The sequence below is a fragment of the Nansenia antarctica genome (genome assembly GCF_963989245.1).
Source record: "Nansenia antarctica genome assembly, chromosome: 5".
In the NCBI taxonomy this organism is placed as follows: domain Eukaryota; kingdom Metazoa; phylum Chordata; class Actinopteri; order Argentiniformes; family Microstomatidae; genus Nansenia; species Nansenia antarctica.
In genome coordinates this window covers 16072489-16085565 of record NC_137690.1, presented here as the reverse complement: position 1 = coordinate 16085565, position 13077 = coordinate 16072489, and the positions used below count along the sequence as shown (strand labels likewise).

Here is a 13077-nt window from a genome sequence, read left to right as displayed (position 1 = left end):
TGATGTGTTGTGTAACCCTCCTACAGGTTGTACTTAAGACAAGGGTCAGAGGCTCTCCCCCTTCTCCCTCGCTCTGCTCTGCTCTCCCTCCTCCCTTTCCCTGTCCTCTCCCTTCACCTCTTGTGTCTCTCCTCCCTTCCCTCTCCCTCCTCTTATCTCCCCTGTCTCTCCCTCCCTCCCTACGTGGCCAGCGGCTGTTTGTCCCTTGGCTGCTATATTTCACCCCTGCCGCGGCGCTGTCACAGCTTTCCCTTCATTGTCTAGCTCCTGTGGACTCCCCCGGACACTCTCAGCTCCTGCTCCTGCTGTGTGAACCAGGAGCTCCACAGGCCCACAGGGACACATTAGCCTAGCTGGCTAGTGGCTACACTCAAAGGCTGGCGAAGTTGTGTAGTGGTAGCTAAGGGCTATCCCTCACCAGGCTATCTTATACTGTAGAACTCACAGAAAGAGGGACAGTGTTAGCTAATAACTAGCCTCTATTACAGTATGGACCTTTATAGCACTAATAGTATAGGAAAGAGGAATAGAGACATGGAAAGGTGTCTAGAAAGTTATTGGATCAAATTCTGTGATGTGAGGTTTCAATTTGGAGTGTTAAGCTGTATGGAGGTTAAACCTTCTAGCATGTATTTTTGGCCCAAGTGAGTGTAAACATGATGGGAAATGTAGGCATTGTATTCTCTCCTCAAGCTGTGTGGTGTTTCTCTTTTATTTTCTGAGGGCCTAATGCAGCAGTGCACCACTTTGGTCCTCAGTGACTAATGGGTCCTTTGCCCACACAAACAGTAGCTGGCCTTTAGGCGTAAAGTTTGAACAATGATGACCTGATTGATGTCTCCGGAACCAGGCAGGTCCACTGTTTGTGTTTGTGTGTGTGTGTGTGTGTGTGTGTGTGTGTGTGTGTGTGTGTGTGTGTGTGTGTGTATGTGTGGTCACTACCAATCCTTTTCCTGCACGTGACTCAAACACACGGGTGTATTTATTTTTCTGCCCTCTGGCAGTCATTGTGACTGGGCATGCTCCGCACTTCAGCAGATTTTAAAACAATAAATACACATTTCCCCCCATGGAGAAAATGATTTCAACACACACACAAACATCTACTCAGGAGTGGACATTGGACAGTGTGAAAACAGCAGGTTTCCTTGATTTTGGAACATCTAGGCCTCACCCCCAGAAGTTACTCTGAGTCAATTGTAAAGTAGAATAGAGTTCTAGACATTCTTCAGGGTCAGGTTATTCTTTAATACTACAAACACGTGAACAGTATTTTTCAAGTCCTTTGAACTTACAGTGCATTTTCATAGCCAGCCCAAGCTATGGTGCTGTTTTTTAGGGGGGGGGGCAGTCCCACTCATATTTTTCATTTTGTTGGACAGATATAGTGAAGACAGACAGGAAAGTAAGGAGAAGAAGGGTGAGAGGGCGTGTCAGCAGGGCATGAGCCGGATTCGAACCCATGTCGACATGGGCATATGTGTGCACTGTAGACCATGGTACTAGACCACCCCAGGCCACAGCTATGGTTCTGTTTAATAAGTCTAAAACTTAAGCATGTCCTTTGTGAAGCCAGCTTATACATTATTACACATGGCTTCATAGCAACACTCCTCCACACTCAGTGATCAGAGGGAGAGGTGGGTGGTCTCTACTGTACAAACCCTCAGTCCAGACAGAAGGGGGCAAGGGTGGGGTCCATGGGGGCGGTGGACTAGAGAGGCTGGAGCCAGGCACATACTCTCCCCACACAAACACTCTCTCTCTCTCTCCTGCTGTCCTTCCGACGCCGGATTATACCAGCCCTGTTAAGTGGCTGAGCTGCAGAGAGAGATGTGTGTTTGTCTGTTCGTGTGAGCATGTATGGGTGTGTGTGTGAGTGGGTCTAATCCCCCCTCCCTCTCCTCAGAGCAGGTATTGTTGGGGCTCTGTCACCCCCTCAGACTCCCTGCAGACCGGAGAGAGGGTTTGTCTAAAGACATTTCCTGTCATTTGTTCTCATGGGTCTTAAGGTTAACAAATTAAGTTCTGAATTAAGGCTGAGCGGGTTTCTAACGAGGAGTCAGCATTTTCCTCCAAAAAAACCCTCTTGGTTGTGTAATCTGAATAGTACTGGTGTTAGCCCTGTGAAGTTAAAGAACATGGACACTTACTGTAAAACATCTTCGATTTAGTTTTATTCTGTAGTGTTTAACTGTATTCCAATGGCTCCAGGGTCTATGATCTGTAACATTACGTAAATGTTATGTGAACGTTTTCCCAGTATTATCCTCCTGATGCAGGGTCGATGAGAGTTTAAAGATGCCATTCAATTGTTTTTCTCTACAGAGTTTTTTCCCCTCAGCATTGTTGATTTCATAAGAGTTGCTTTGGTAAATATTTTCACTTCCAAGTATTGTTCCTCTGTGAAATAGTCGTTTAGCACGGACACACACACACACCATGCCAGGCCCTAACAGGCCAGGGAGTATCAGCTGAGTCAGCAGGCGAGGGAGGGAGAGGGAGAGGGAGGGAGAGGGAGAGGGGGAGACAGACAATCAGTCAATCAGTCAGTCAGTCAGTCTGTGGCTCATATTATTGTTTGCTACAAACCCCTTTATGGTTTGTGGCCATTTTGTTTTACTCATGTGTTTGCTTGATCCAGATGGTGTTTGTTCTCGGCTGGATTTCTCACTGGTTTGTGGCGGGATTAGTCAAAAACTCTATTTGGATTGACCATGTAGCAAGTAAACCATGTGAAGGTATGTTTCCCTTGGTGGTTTCTTGTGACCTGGTATCTGATCCTGGTAATAACAGGTTTTTAGTAAGAAACAGAGCTGGTGCTTCTGTGTGGTTGAAAGTTGGAGAGCTGAGGGATTCTGTGGGATGCAACAACACTTGTCTGGCTATGGCTGACCAACTGTCCCTTTGTAATTACATCTATCTTTAGAGGTGTTGTGCTAGGAGTGAGTAGGGAACAATCATATTTGATCACAACAAAGTGAAGAACTTTTGAAGCTTACAAAGCATGAACGTACACAACCAAGGAATTACAGTATCTATTTGCACACTCCCTACAAAATCTCCCAAATGTGTCAAACTGTCAACAGTTCAACTTATTGGTGATGTCCACTACCTACCACCATAAATGAAGACTGTCCTCTCTACACTAGCTGTTCATTAGCCTGTTGGCCTCAGATCTGTTGCTGTTAGCCAACTATCGTTGTCATGCCAAGCATAGCACAAACAGATGTGTTGTAGCCGTGCTACCGTGTATTGCCCCCAGGGGGATATTACGAGCTCTTTTGCTCCACAAACACAGAGTCATATTCAATCACGTATCCTACAGCAAACAAATGAAGGACTGAATCTGATGCTTTCACTTCCTATTCTAATTAATACTGAGGCAGAGCCCTGTGTGCCATTGTTACCTACTGGCTCTGAAAGCACTGACGAGACCTGCACTGCCAACCATAACACTGTAGAAGGAGGAGGAGGAGCGGGCGGAGGTGGAGGGGGAGGGGGGAGAAGAGGGAGCGGAAAGAGAGAGACTGACTGACTGACTGGCTGGCTGGCTGGCTGGCTGGCTGGCTGGCTAACTGACTGACTGACTGACTGACTAGGGAGAAGTGAGCAGGCAGGATAGTCATAAAATCAAAATGGCTCCTGTTGCCAACATCTCTGTGCCAATGAAAACATACAACGGCGGAGAGAGGCTGGTGTACTGTAAGAGTGCTATTGGTTGCTACAGCTCCAGTGAAAGTGGTAATTAAAAGGCCCTTTTATCCTCGTCTCTTGGGGTGCATCTCAGTAGTCTAAAGTGGCTTCCTCTCTGTGTCCTTTCAGAAATTCTGGATTTAAAGTAAAAAAACAATGTGGAGGACGCCTACCACTACCAGAATCTGCTTTCCCCTCTTCCTTCATGCCAGTGCAATGACAGCAGACAAGGAGAGGCCACGATGCCACTTGAGACTGTTGAGATGTGGCCCATATCTCTGATATATGCCCATATCTCTGTAAAGGCCTAATATTGAAGTGCTGCTGTATTAAGCTATGATGACTCAGTTTGATAAGCCAATGAGATTCAGCTATCCCATGTCACTATAGTATTCAGAAAGACTTGAATATGAATTCAGAGGCTGTTCACAAGCAGGTATTGTGCCATTGTTGAGTCATAGTTCCCTCAGTGGTCCAGTAGAGGCAGGTTTAGACCAGCCAGTGTTGCCGTCACCTCATCATCCCTTAAAGTTGGTGATTACAGGTGTGCTGTCGTCATTCTGCAGTAAATAGATGTTAGGTTACAGGTAAATCCTGGTAAATAGTCATTAGAAGGTTTGGGTTTAGCAGGTTGGGGAACTGGTGCAAACACCTGTCCAGAGATTGAATGACACAAGTAGTAGCGAGTGGTTGTGTTTGGACTTATTTAATGTTTGGCCGTATCCTCCTCTTAAGATCCATGCACGCAACTTGCTTTCGTGATTGACACAAAACATAAATGTCGATTCTTCTAACTTCTGTACTCCTCCCATAGCTGGTTTATCAGTAACACATTTTACACCCGTTTTTTTTCCCGGCATTTTTCTTTAACTTCTAATTTTATGCTGGATTTACGTGACCGGTTTTGTTGTTTGTTACTTTTTTCCTGCCTTTGTGTCTGATATCTGTTTATTTTTTCTCCTTCCAAAATTCCCAGTGTTCTGCTCCACCATTCTGATGCTTGTCCGGTCTGTGTCTGTGTGTGTGTGTGTGTGTGTGTGTGTGTGTGTGTGTGTGTGTGTGTGTGTGCGCACGCCTGTGTGAGAGAGAGAGATGGGGAGAGCATCTGGTACTATGTCACGCTTTCCACTGAGTCCAGTAGAGTCTGTTTGTTTTCAGATCTGGTCCGTAACAATACCCTCCTCTGACACACACTCGGCTCTAAGCATGCTGAGAAAATAAGCCCAAGCCATAACAAGAGCCTTAACAGTACCCTGCTCTATAGGAAAAACCTGCCTTCACTTCCCGGGCTCCTGGCTGACTCAACTACTGTCCTTTATAGATTACATGAAAGTCCCCAAAATGTCAGGAAAACAACTTCCTTGGCATTATTTGGCTCGATAATGCCGCACTTGCATTGTGAATTCAGTGTTCTTGAGAAAACAGAGGCAAAATGCACCTTTTGATGTTTTTAGAATAATAAATAGTCACATCTGTCCCCCTAGATACTGGTGAACAAAGGCCTTTTGTCTGGTTGTTTCTACACCGGTGGGGTTTGAACGAAGGCGGGGTGAGAATGTTCCTTATGACTCTGTAAGACCTATGACACACACACACACACACACACACACACACACACACACACTCCCCCACACCCCTGCTCTAAAACACTATTATTTTTCAACTCTCCTTTCATTCCCTCCCCCTCTCTTTCCCCCCACCCTGTTCTCTCTCTTCCATGTCGCCCCCCTAAGGGTAGCTTAATTAAAATCACTGGGTCTGAGGCTGCACAAATACAGCAGGTATTCACTGGTTCTCAGTAGTACTGCAGTTTTGTGACGCAGTCTTTACTTTCGTTACAACTCTACACACACTGAATACACCACGGTGACTGTTACACGATCACACCCAGCGTCAGTGCTCTGTTGTTAAGCTAGAAGTCTATGCTTTATCAAACCACAACAGTGGGCAAGACTGGAGTTGTTAAGCAGATAATTGTGGGAACGTTAATCATGGCATGCGTAACTGGTGGGATTTCATGGTCTGGAGGTTAGCGTAGAGGCCTCTCCTACAGACCCCAAATGAGCCGGTAGAGGGGCCGTTGATTTGATCAAGAAGGAGGGAAATATACAGTGTGTGCTGATATTACTCAGAATCCGCCTCTTGTCATTGAAGCTGCGACACAATATGAATCCCTTTTCTGTCCACCATGACGGCCTTCCAAAATGCCCGCCCGACTGGTTTAGAAGAGAGGGGCTGTGTCTGGGTTGTGGTAGCCTTCAGATACAGAGAGCTAAAGTGGCCTTCGATGAGTAAGATGTCTACAGAGCAACTTCATCCCCTCCGGCCGCTAGGACAAACAGACTGAAGGACAGCTTCTACCACAGGGCCGTCAAGGCCCTGAACACAGAAAAGGCCTAAGTTCTGGGCCCAGGACAAGTCCGGACGGATTGTAATGGCAGCTAGTGCTGAGGCACAAACATGTACATTTTCAAGCCTGCAAACTGTGACACTTTAAAAAAATGTGAAAAAATACTTTCTTGGGCAATATGACAACCCTAGTTGACTATCTGTGCAGTATAGTACAGTGGATTGTGTACATAGCCTCTATTGATGTAAACCAGCTCCTTATCTTCTTGTGATTTTATGCATCTATGCTTTTTCCAAAATGTGTTTCTTTTTCCTTTCTTAAACACCAGGGGAGCCTCCCCTCCTAAATTTCGTTGTTTGGTACCTGTACTGTAACAATGACAAATAAAGTCTATCTATCTATCTATCTATCTATCATCCTACTCCTGGGGGGGGGGAGGGGGGGAAGGGCTTGAAGTAGATTGACCTGAGGAAGTGTGAGAGGTCCGGAGGTCAGGGTTGGGTCATGCCCCTGTCGGCTGATCTCATGTTTGTGTGTGTTGTAGATCCTGGATGAGATTGGGGAACACGGCATCAGGATCTACCAGCTCCCAGACGCCGACTCAGATGAGGACGAGGAGTTCAAGGAGCAGACCAGAGTACTGAAGGTGTGTAGAGACCCATGCATCTACCACTCAAGACCGAGGTACTGGAGGAAAGAGACACATAGAAATACTTCTACCACAGCACCACTAGGGACAGCAGTGTGTGTGACCACTCTGGAGGTTTAGTCTCCGTGGTTGTCAGTGTAAGGCAGTGTGCCCTCCTCCTCATCAATAACCATTGTTCTCCTGTCACCATCTGCATCTATCTCTCCTTCCCTCCTCTCCCTCCTCCCTGATCTCTCTCTCCGTATTCCTCTGTTCCCGCACCCCTCCCTCTGTCCCCTACTCATCACTTTTTCGCACCATCCCTCCCTCCTCTCCTCCCCCTCTTATCTCTGTCTCTCAGGCTAGCATTCCATTTGCTGTGATTGGTTCTAACCAGCTGATTGAGGTCAAAGGGAAGAAGATCCGTGGTCGCCTGTACCCCTGGGGGGTCGTAGAGGTCGAGAACCCTGAGCACAACGACTTTCTCAAACTCCGCACCATGCTTGTGTGAGTCACCATGCCAACAATGCCGCCTGACGTCATTGGATAAGGATTCTGGGTGGTGTAGTTTCAGACAGGATCACGACCCATCAACTAAATAGGCTCCCTTCCCAGTTGAAAACGTGTATGCAACTTTTGTTGAGAAAATAATGTGAAGTGAGATACCGAATTATCCACTGCAATGTTACCTATAGAATAAAGATAAAGTTAACAGAATACATGTAAGCTCCCCCTACCTCATGAAAGATAATTCTTACATCTTTCCACTGTCGTTGGATGGGCTATATTGCCATCTAGTGTTTGACAAGAGGAGTGTGTGTGTGTGTGTGTGTGTGTGTGTGTGTGTGTGTGTGTGTGTGTGTGTGTGTGTGTGTGTGTGTGTATTGTTACAGCACCCACATGCAGGACCTGCAGGAGGTGACTCAGGACCTGCACTATGAGAACTTCCGCTCAGAGAGACTGAAGAGAGCTGGCAGGTGGGTCTCTCTGCAGTGGTCCTTATCCTCATTATAACACACAGGCAAACACACAGGCTCAGAGAGAGAGAGTTTCTGTTGCCTCTGAACACCCAACACACTACAGATGTACAGGATCAGGTTGAGATTATGTTGTGTGAGAATCACTGTAGAGATTCACGGTAATGAATTCTGAATTGTGGCATCCCCTTCAGGGCTGTGGAGGAGGAAGTGGTGGATAAAGACCAGATCCTTCTGCAGAAGGAGGCTGAGGTGAGTAATAATAATAATAATAATAATAATAATAATAATAATAATAATAATAATAATAATAATAAGCCCCGCGGTGGTGTAGCGGTCTAAGCACTGGCCGCTAGTGCATGCTGCCCACCGGGGCCGGGGTTCGTATCCCGGCTCGCCAGATCCAGATATGGCCGAGGCACACGGGAAGCGGCATATTGGCCGGCCGCTTCCGAGGGTGGGATAGGAGTATTTCTGGACTAGGATCCGTCGCGCAACACCGCCCCCGTCTGGTGCTGGAGTAACGGTACTGGGCTCGAGGAGCCAGTCAGCCTAGTCTGCCTGGCGGCCTCCTCTGGGACTGCCGGCCACGGGGTCGGGCGGCGGATCCTTCGCAATAGGCAGGGGATAATTGGATGCTAAGTTGGGTTAAATTGGCTACCAAATTGGGTGAAAAGGGGATAAAATCTGAAAAACAAATTTAAAAAAAAAAATAATAATAATAATAATAAGTACTACAGTACTGACCACCAGGGGCACAGCTGTGGGACTAGACTGAATATTGAGTATTACAGTACACACACACACACACACACACACACACACACACACACACACACACACACACACACACACACACAGACAAACAGACACAAACACACACACACACACACACACACACACACACACACACACAGACAAACAGACACAAACACATATTGAGTATTACAGTACACACACACACACACACACACACACACACACACACACACACACACACACACCTACAGGTTTTGAGAGAGAGACAGTGGTATGGGACTCTCCCTGTCAACCATCTTTGTTTACAGTGTGAAGCGTGGGGGGGCTAGCACCTCTTAGTTTCACATAGCCATGCCTCCAAATGACCTTGTTTTTATGCCTCCTTTGGAGGTCTGGAGAATTTTAGATTAGCTAGTCAGGTTTGGATTAAATCTGGATGGAGCATGGTAAGAACGAGCTTGCAATTCCATTGGATGTTACACTCCAAGAACCCTCTCCCACGTGCCCATAGATGATTGCTTGTTATGTTATGTGTGTCTTTTCTAGACTATTTTGGGCAGGACTATTTTTGCAGTTGTTGCCTATGCTAACTTGCAACATTGAAGAATCTCGGGGGAAGGAAAAAAATGAATTGTGTTTTGCCAGTGGGCTATATGCAAAAATGTAGTCGATGAACAAGGTTAGAAGGTAATGAACAACCCTCGGTTTCCTGATTGCCCTTGATTGGCTTCTTTGTTTTGGTGGGAGTTTGGGAGGCAACGTATAGCCGGGACATTGCAATCAGAACTGTTGGTAAACACACACGCCTGACCAGGATATGACATCTTGTCTGACTTCCTGACTTAGTGGCCTGGCCTAGTTTTATCGTGGGAATTTCCCAAGCGATGTATAGAGTATTGTACAGAGTTGTATAAGGCTGGGTGGGTCACGGTCTGTGTCCTTATGTGAGGTCAGGTAAAGTATATCTATGTTAGATTTGTAATGGACAGAACCACATCTAGAACCACATCTAGTCTAACACAAGATTAATGTCCTAGGGAAATTGTCAGAAGTACATTCTTAAGTGAATATCTGTGTGTACAAGTGAGTTGAAGGCTGGTCATCGAATTAGGGCACAGTGTATTCCTGTGATCTCCTTGAAAGCAGTTGCACACTACTAACTTGCATTCCTGCAGCAAAGCAGCTTGGGATCCCACAGCAGCTTAGCCATGTATTGTGCATAAATACATTCCTTCAGCCTGCCACACACAGAGTACCATAGAACCTGATTTAGTCTACTACCATCTGAACACAAGAAAACCTGTACAGATTCCATTATATTTAGCCTAGGTCAGTCATATCCTGCCTTTATGAGTGTGAAAAATTAAATAAATCTATTTGACAGCGGTGAGGTGGAGTCACCTGAAGTTCCATGCTCAGCCAGGAGATGGGGCTATTCTCTTTAGAAAGGAGTTAGGGTAGGTCTGCAGTAAGATCTATTCTCATGAGATTCAACTGTATAATGTGTGTATCTTTCTCTCTATATAGCTGAGGCGCATGCAGCAGATGATTGCTCAGATGCAGGCGCAGATGAAGATGCAGGGGGAAGAGTGAAAGAGAGGGAGGGATTAGAGGAGGAGGAAGGAGGTGAGCTGCTGTCCGGTCACCTCCACCTCCTCTGAATCCTTCCCTCCCCTCTCCTTATATCATACACACAGGTATGTTCTGACCAACATCTTTTGTGGGCTGTTTAACCGCTCAATGTAAAGACTGCTGGTATTTGTAGTTTTTAATCCAGCATCTGAATGCTGTGATATATTTGTGGAATGGCCTGTAATCACTGGTATTTGTAGTGTTAGTGCTAGACAGGAAGTAAACAGTCTCTGGACTGACCTCCTGTTTTCTTTTTCTCTTCTCTCTGCTCCCTAATAAAGGACCCCCACCCCCACTAGCTAGGTACCCAAAGGCAGTCTATTCTGCATCATCCCGCTTATCATCGCCATACACGCACCTCCCTCGGTCTCCATGTGTCAATCAATCGACAATCAATCAAGTCAAGAACACCACAACGCCGTATTGGAGGTCTTCTCCGGTGACTTCACTAATCATCAAGTCTTTTAACCTGGGTATGGAGATCCAACACAGCCCTACAAGTGTTGTTTTTGGTAGTATTACTGATGTTGCCTTAACACACATTTGATATACTGAGGTGTGTTTCTGTGTTGCAGGTTTGACATTAAGATAATGAAATTATGTTTTATTAGACTGACTAATCGTGACGTTAGAATTATAAGGTTCTATCTCAATATTTGGTCAAAATTGAGTTTTTTACATAATCTGATCCATTAGGTGTTTATTAATGCCTGTGCGGTGTTATTTTTAAAATGTTGACATTTTTGAGTTAGTAATTAATAAAATACAGAGGTTCCATCTCACAGAATATAATGGAATGTAAAAACTTTGACGCTCAATATCTCTGAACTGCCCTAAACGGAGATAGAACCTTATCATTCTAAGCTCACGTAATGTTAATGTTTTTGTTACTCTGTCTCATGTATACTGCAGAGCTCTGATACTAAAGTTCAATAATACATTAACATGTCCCTCGGGTGGTGCTATTTCCTATGTTCAACAGCACAACACTTAACTATGAGGGTAACATAGTGTTCCACATGTCTATCTATCATATGCAATATTTATGTAATACACTACGATGCTCTTGTGTATGGGTGGAGTTTGCCTTGGTCTCTCTCCATCAGTCTGTTCAAACAAGGACATGGTTTAGTTGAGTCGAATTTCCATGTTATCATGTTACTTACATATCACCAGCATAAAGCAAATACTACCAGCTAGAGGTACAAGGGCAGTTTTACAGTTTTTTGTTATCAAAATAGAGGGAATCTCTGTCCTTGTGTTTGAGGAATGCTGCAACTCGCAATGATATCCCTTTTGTCATTTGTTTGTGTACGACGGAATCACTGAACGTATCATCAAGGATTAAGTGACCCAAGAATGATCAGTAATGGCAGCTTGCATTAAAATGGTCCCCTCTTTGTGTTTAAGATGGGGGGGTGGGTAAAATAAGGTGTTTGACATATTTTGGTCTGTGCCTGAATTCTGCCCATATTGTAATGTGTCAGGTTGTTTGTTAGATGTATGTTTCCATCATTGATACTAGCTTTCTTATACTGATCAACCTAAGTAAGTTGCCAAGTTGTTACCCTGATGTATTTATCATTGAGTAATTGAGTAATTGTCTTGCTGTTGGTGGCATTTTTTTTTCTTAGATCACATTGCTTTTGTTTTCTCCCTGACATTAATCTATCTTATATATTGAATTCATGGAACTCGCATTACTTACACTGAATCCTTTTCTATAATGTTTGACAGAGCGTCTTTGCACAAGCCAACCATTTAGTACATACACTCTAAAGCCTTCTGAGTGTGTACATGTCATGAATGTGTTTTGGAGTGTGTTATAATCAGCATGGCATTGACATTGTTTCTGTAGCATGGCTATCTCTATACAATTCTGCAAATATTCTCACTGTCAATAGAGACCTGTTTTTAAATGTCTCAGTTTTTGTACTCAATTTTCACAAATAAACTTTCTTTAGGGACGCATTTACTAGGAGTGGTTTATTCAAATGTCAAAAGTGTGTTGTTGAGCATTCAGGATGCCACACTGGGAGATGATTACAGATGATAACCTACTTTTGAAGACAATGCTCTAGATGGAAAGCGGACTGTGCTAGGCTATAGGCCTCGGAGTTGGTTTGATTGCAGCTTTAATCTGAGATTCAAACAATTACAAAGCTTTTATGGTGAGAGATGGGGCTGCAGAAATGTTACCACTCTCAAATTCATAGACAGAGCTATGGATGCAAGGACTGACTGTCCATGAGATCGAAATTATAGTTTTAACCATGTTTGAAGCTATACAATGTTTACCAACAATTGCTTAAAACAATCTATTGCCATTTTAACAACATGATGCAACACAATTACAGGGATGATGAGAGTATAGAAAGCACAATACAATGTGTTATCACAATGTGTTCAAAACACAGATCACACATGGAGGCTGCATATGATATTGATGGAGACAGTCAGAACAGAGGCATCTTAATTTTCAACCACGATTAGGTACCACACAGAGAGGGGCGGGGGCTTTGGGTGATGTTGCCCCCCCCCTACCCCAGACCTGTCTACAGTGGTTACACAGAGAGGGTGCTGCTGCTTTCTCCCAGCCGTCCGTTCTCAGCTACCGAGGGAGGAGAGCAGTGAAGATGTCGAGCAACATCCGATACAAGAGCAGAATTCCGGTCAAAACGGGTAAGCACGCACGATATCTATCGGGAAATTCTTCTTTGATTGAAATAATAAATGAAGGCTATAGTTGCACTATTAATAACGCGGTTCATTGCAATGATTGCCTTTCTGATGATGGTCTCTCTCCAAAATTGCCTGGGCGTCGTTCTACATCCTTCCACCTGCTTGTCCCCCATCCGACTACAAAATGACCAATAGATGATTGCTGTGAGGTAAGAGAATCAGATTAATGCCGTATTTCGTGATTTCATTTGAGGGATGAACTACATCTCTGCTGACAGATTTTGTAATCATGCCATGTCAAGGCGATGCATAATCATAGGATCATCATTTTCCCATCAAATGTCCGTTCCCTA

At 44.8% G+C, this 13077-nt stretch overlaps 1 protein-coding gene across 1 annotated transcript in view; it reads left to right on the top strand.

The window, feature by feature from the left end:
* Window positions 1-10015, top strand: part of LOC308158636 (septin-2A-like) — a 14067-nt gene extending 4052 nt beyond the window's left edge. Inside the window, exons 3-7 of the mRNA XM_080532316.1 lie at window positions 6591-6692; window positions 7036-7181; window positions 7568-7651; window positions 7846-7903; window positions 9938-10015. Of these exons, the coding sequence (XP_080388442.1) occupies window positions 6591-6692; window positions 7036-7181; window positions 7568-7651; window positions 7846-7903; window positions 9938-10003 (456 nt within the window). The 3' untranslated portion in view covers window positions 10004-10015. The remainder of the gene's footprint in view (window positions 1-6590; window positions 6693-7035; window positions 7182-7567; window positions 7652-7845; window positions 7904-9937) is intronic.
* The last annotated feature ends 3062 nt before the right edge of the window (window positions 10016-13077 follow it).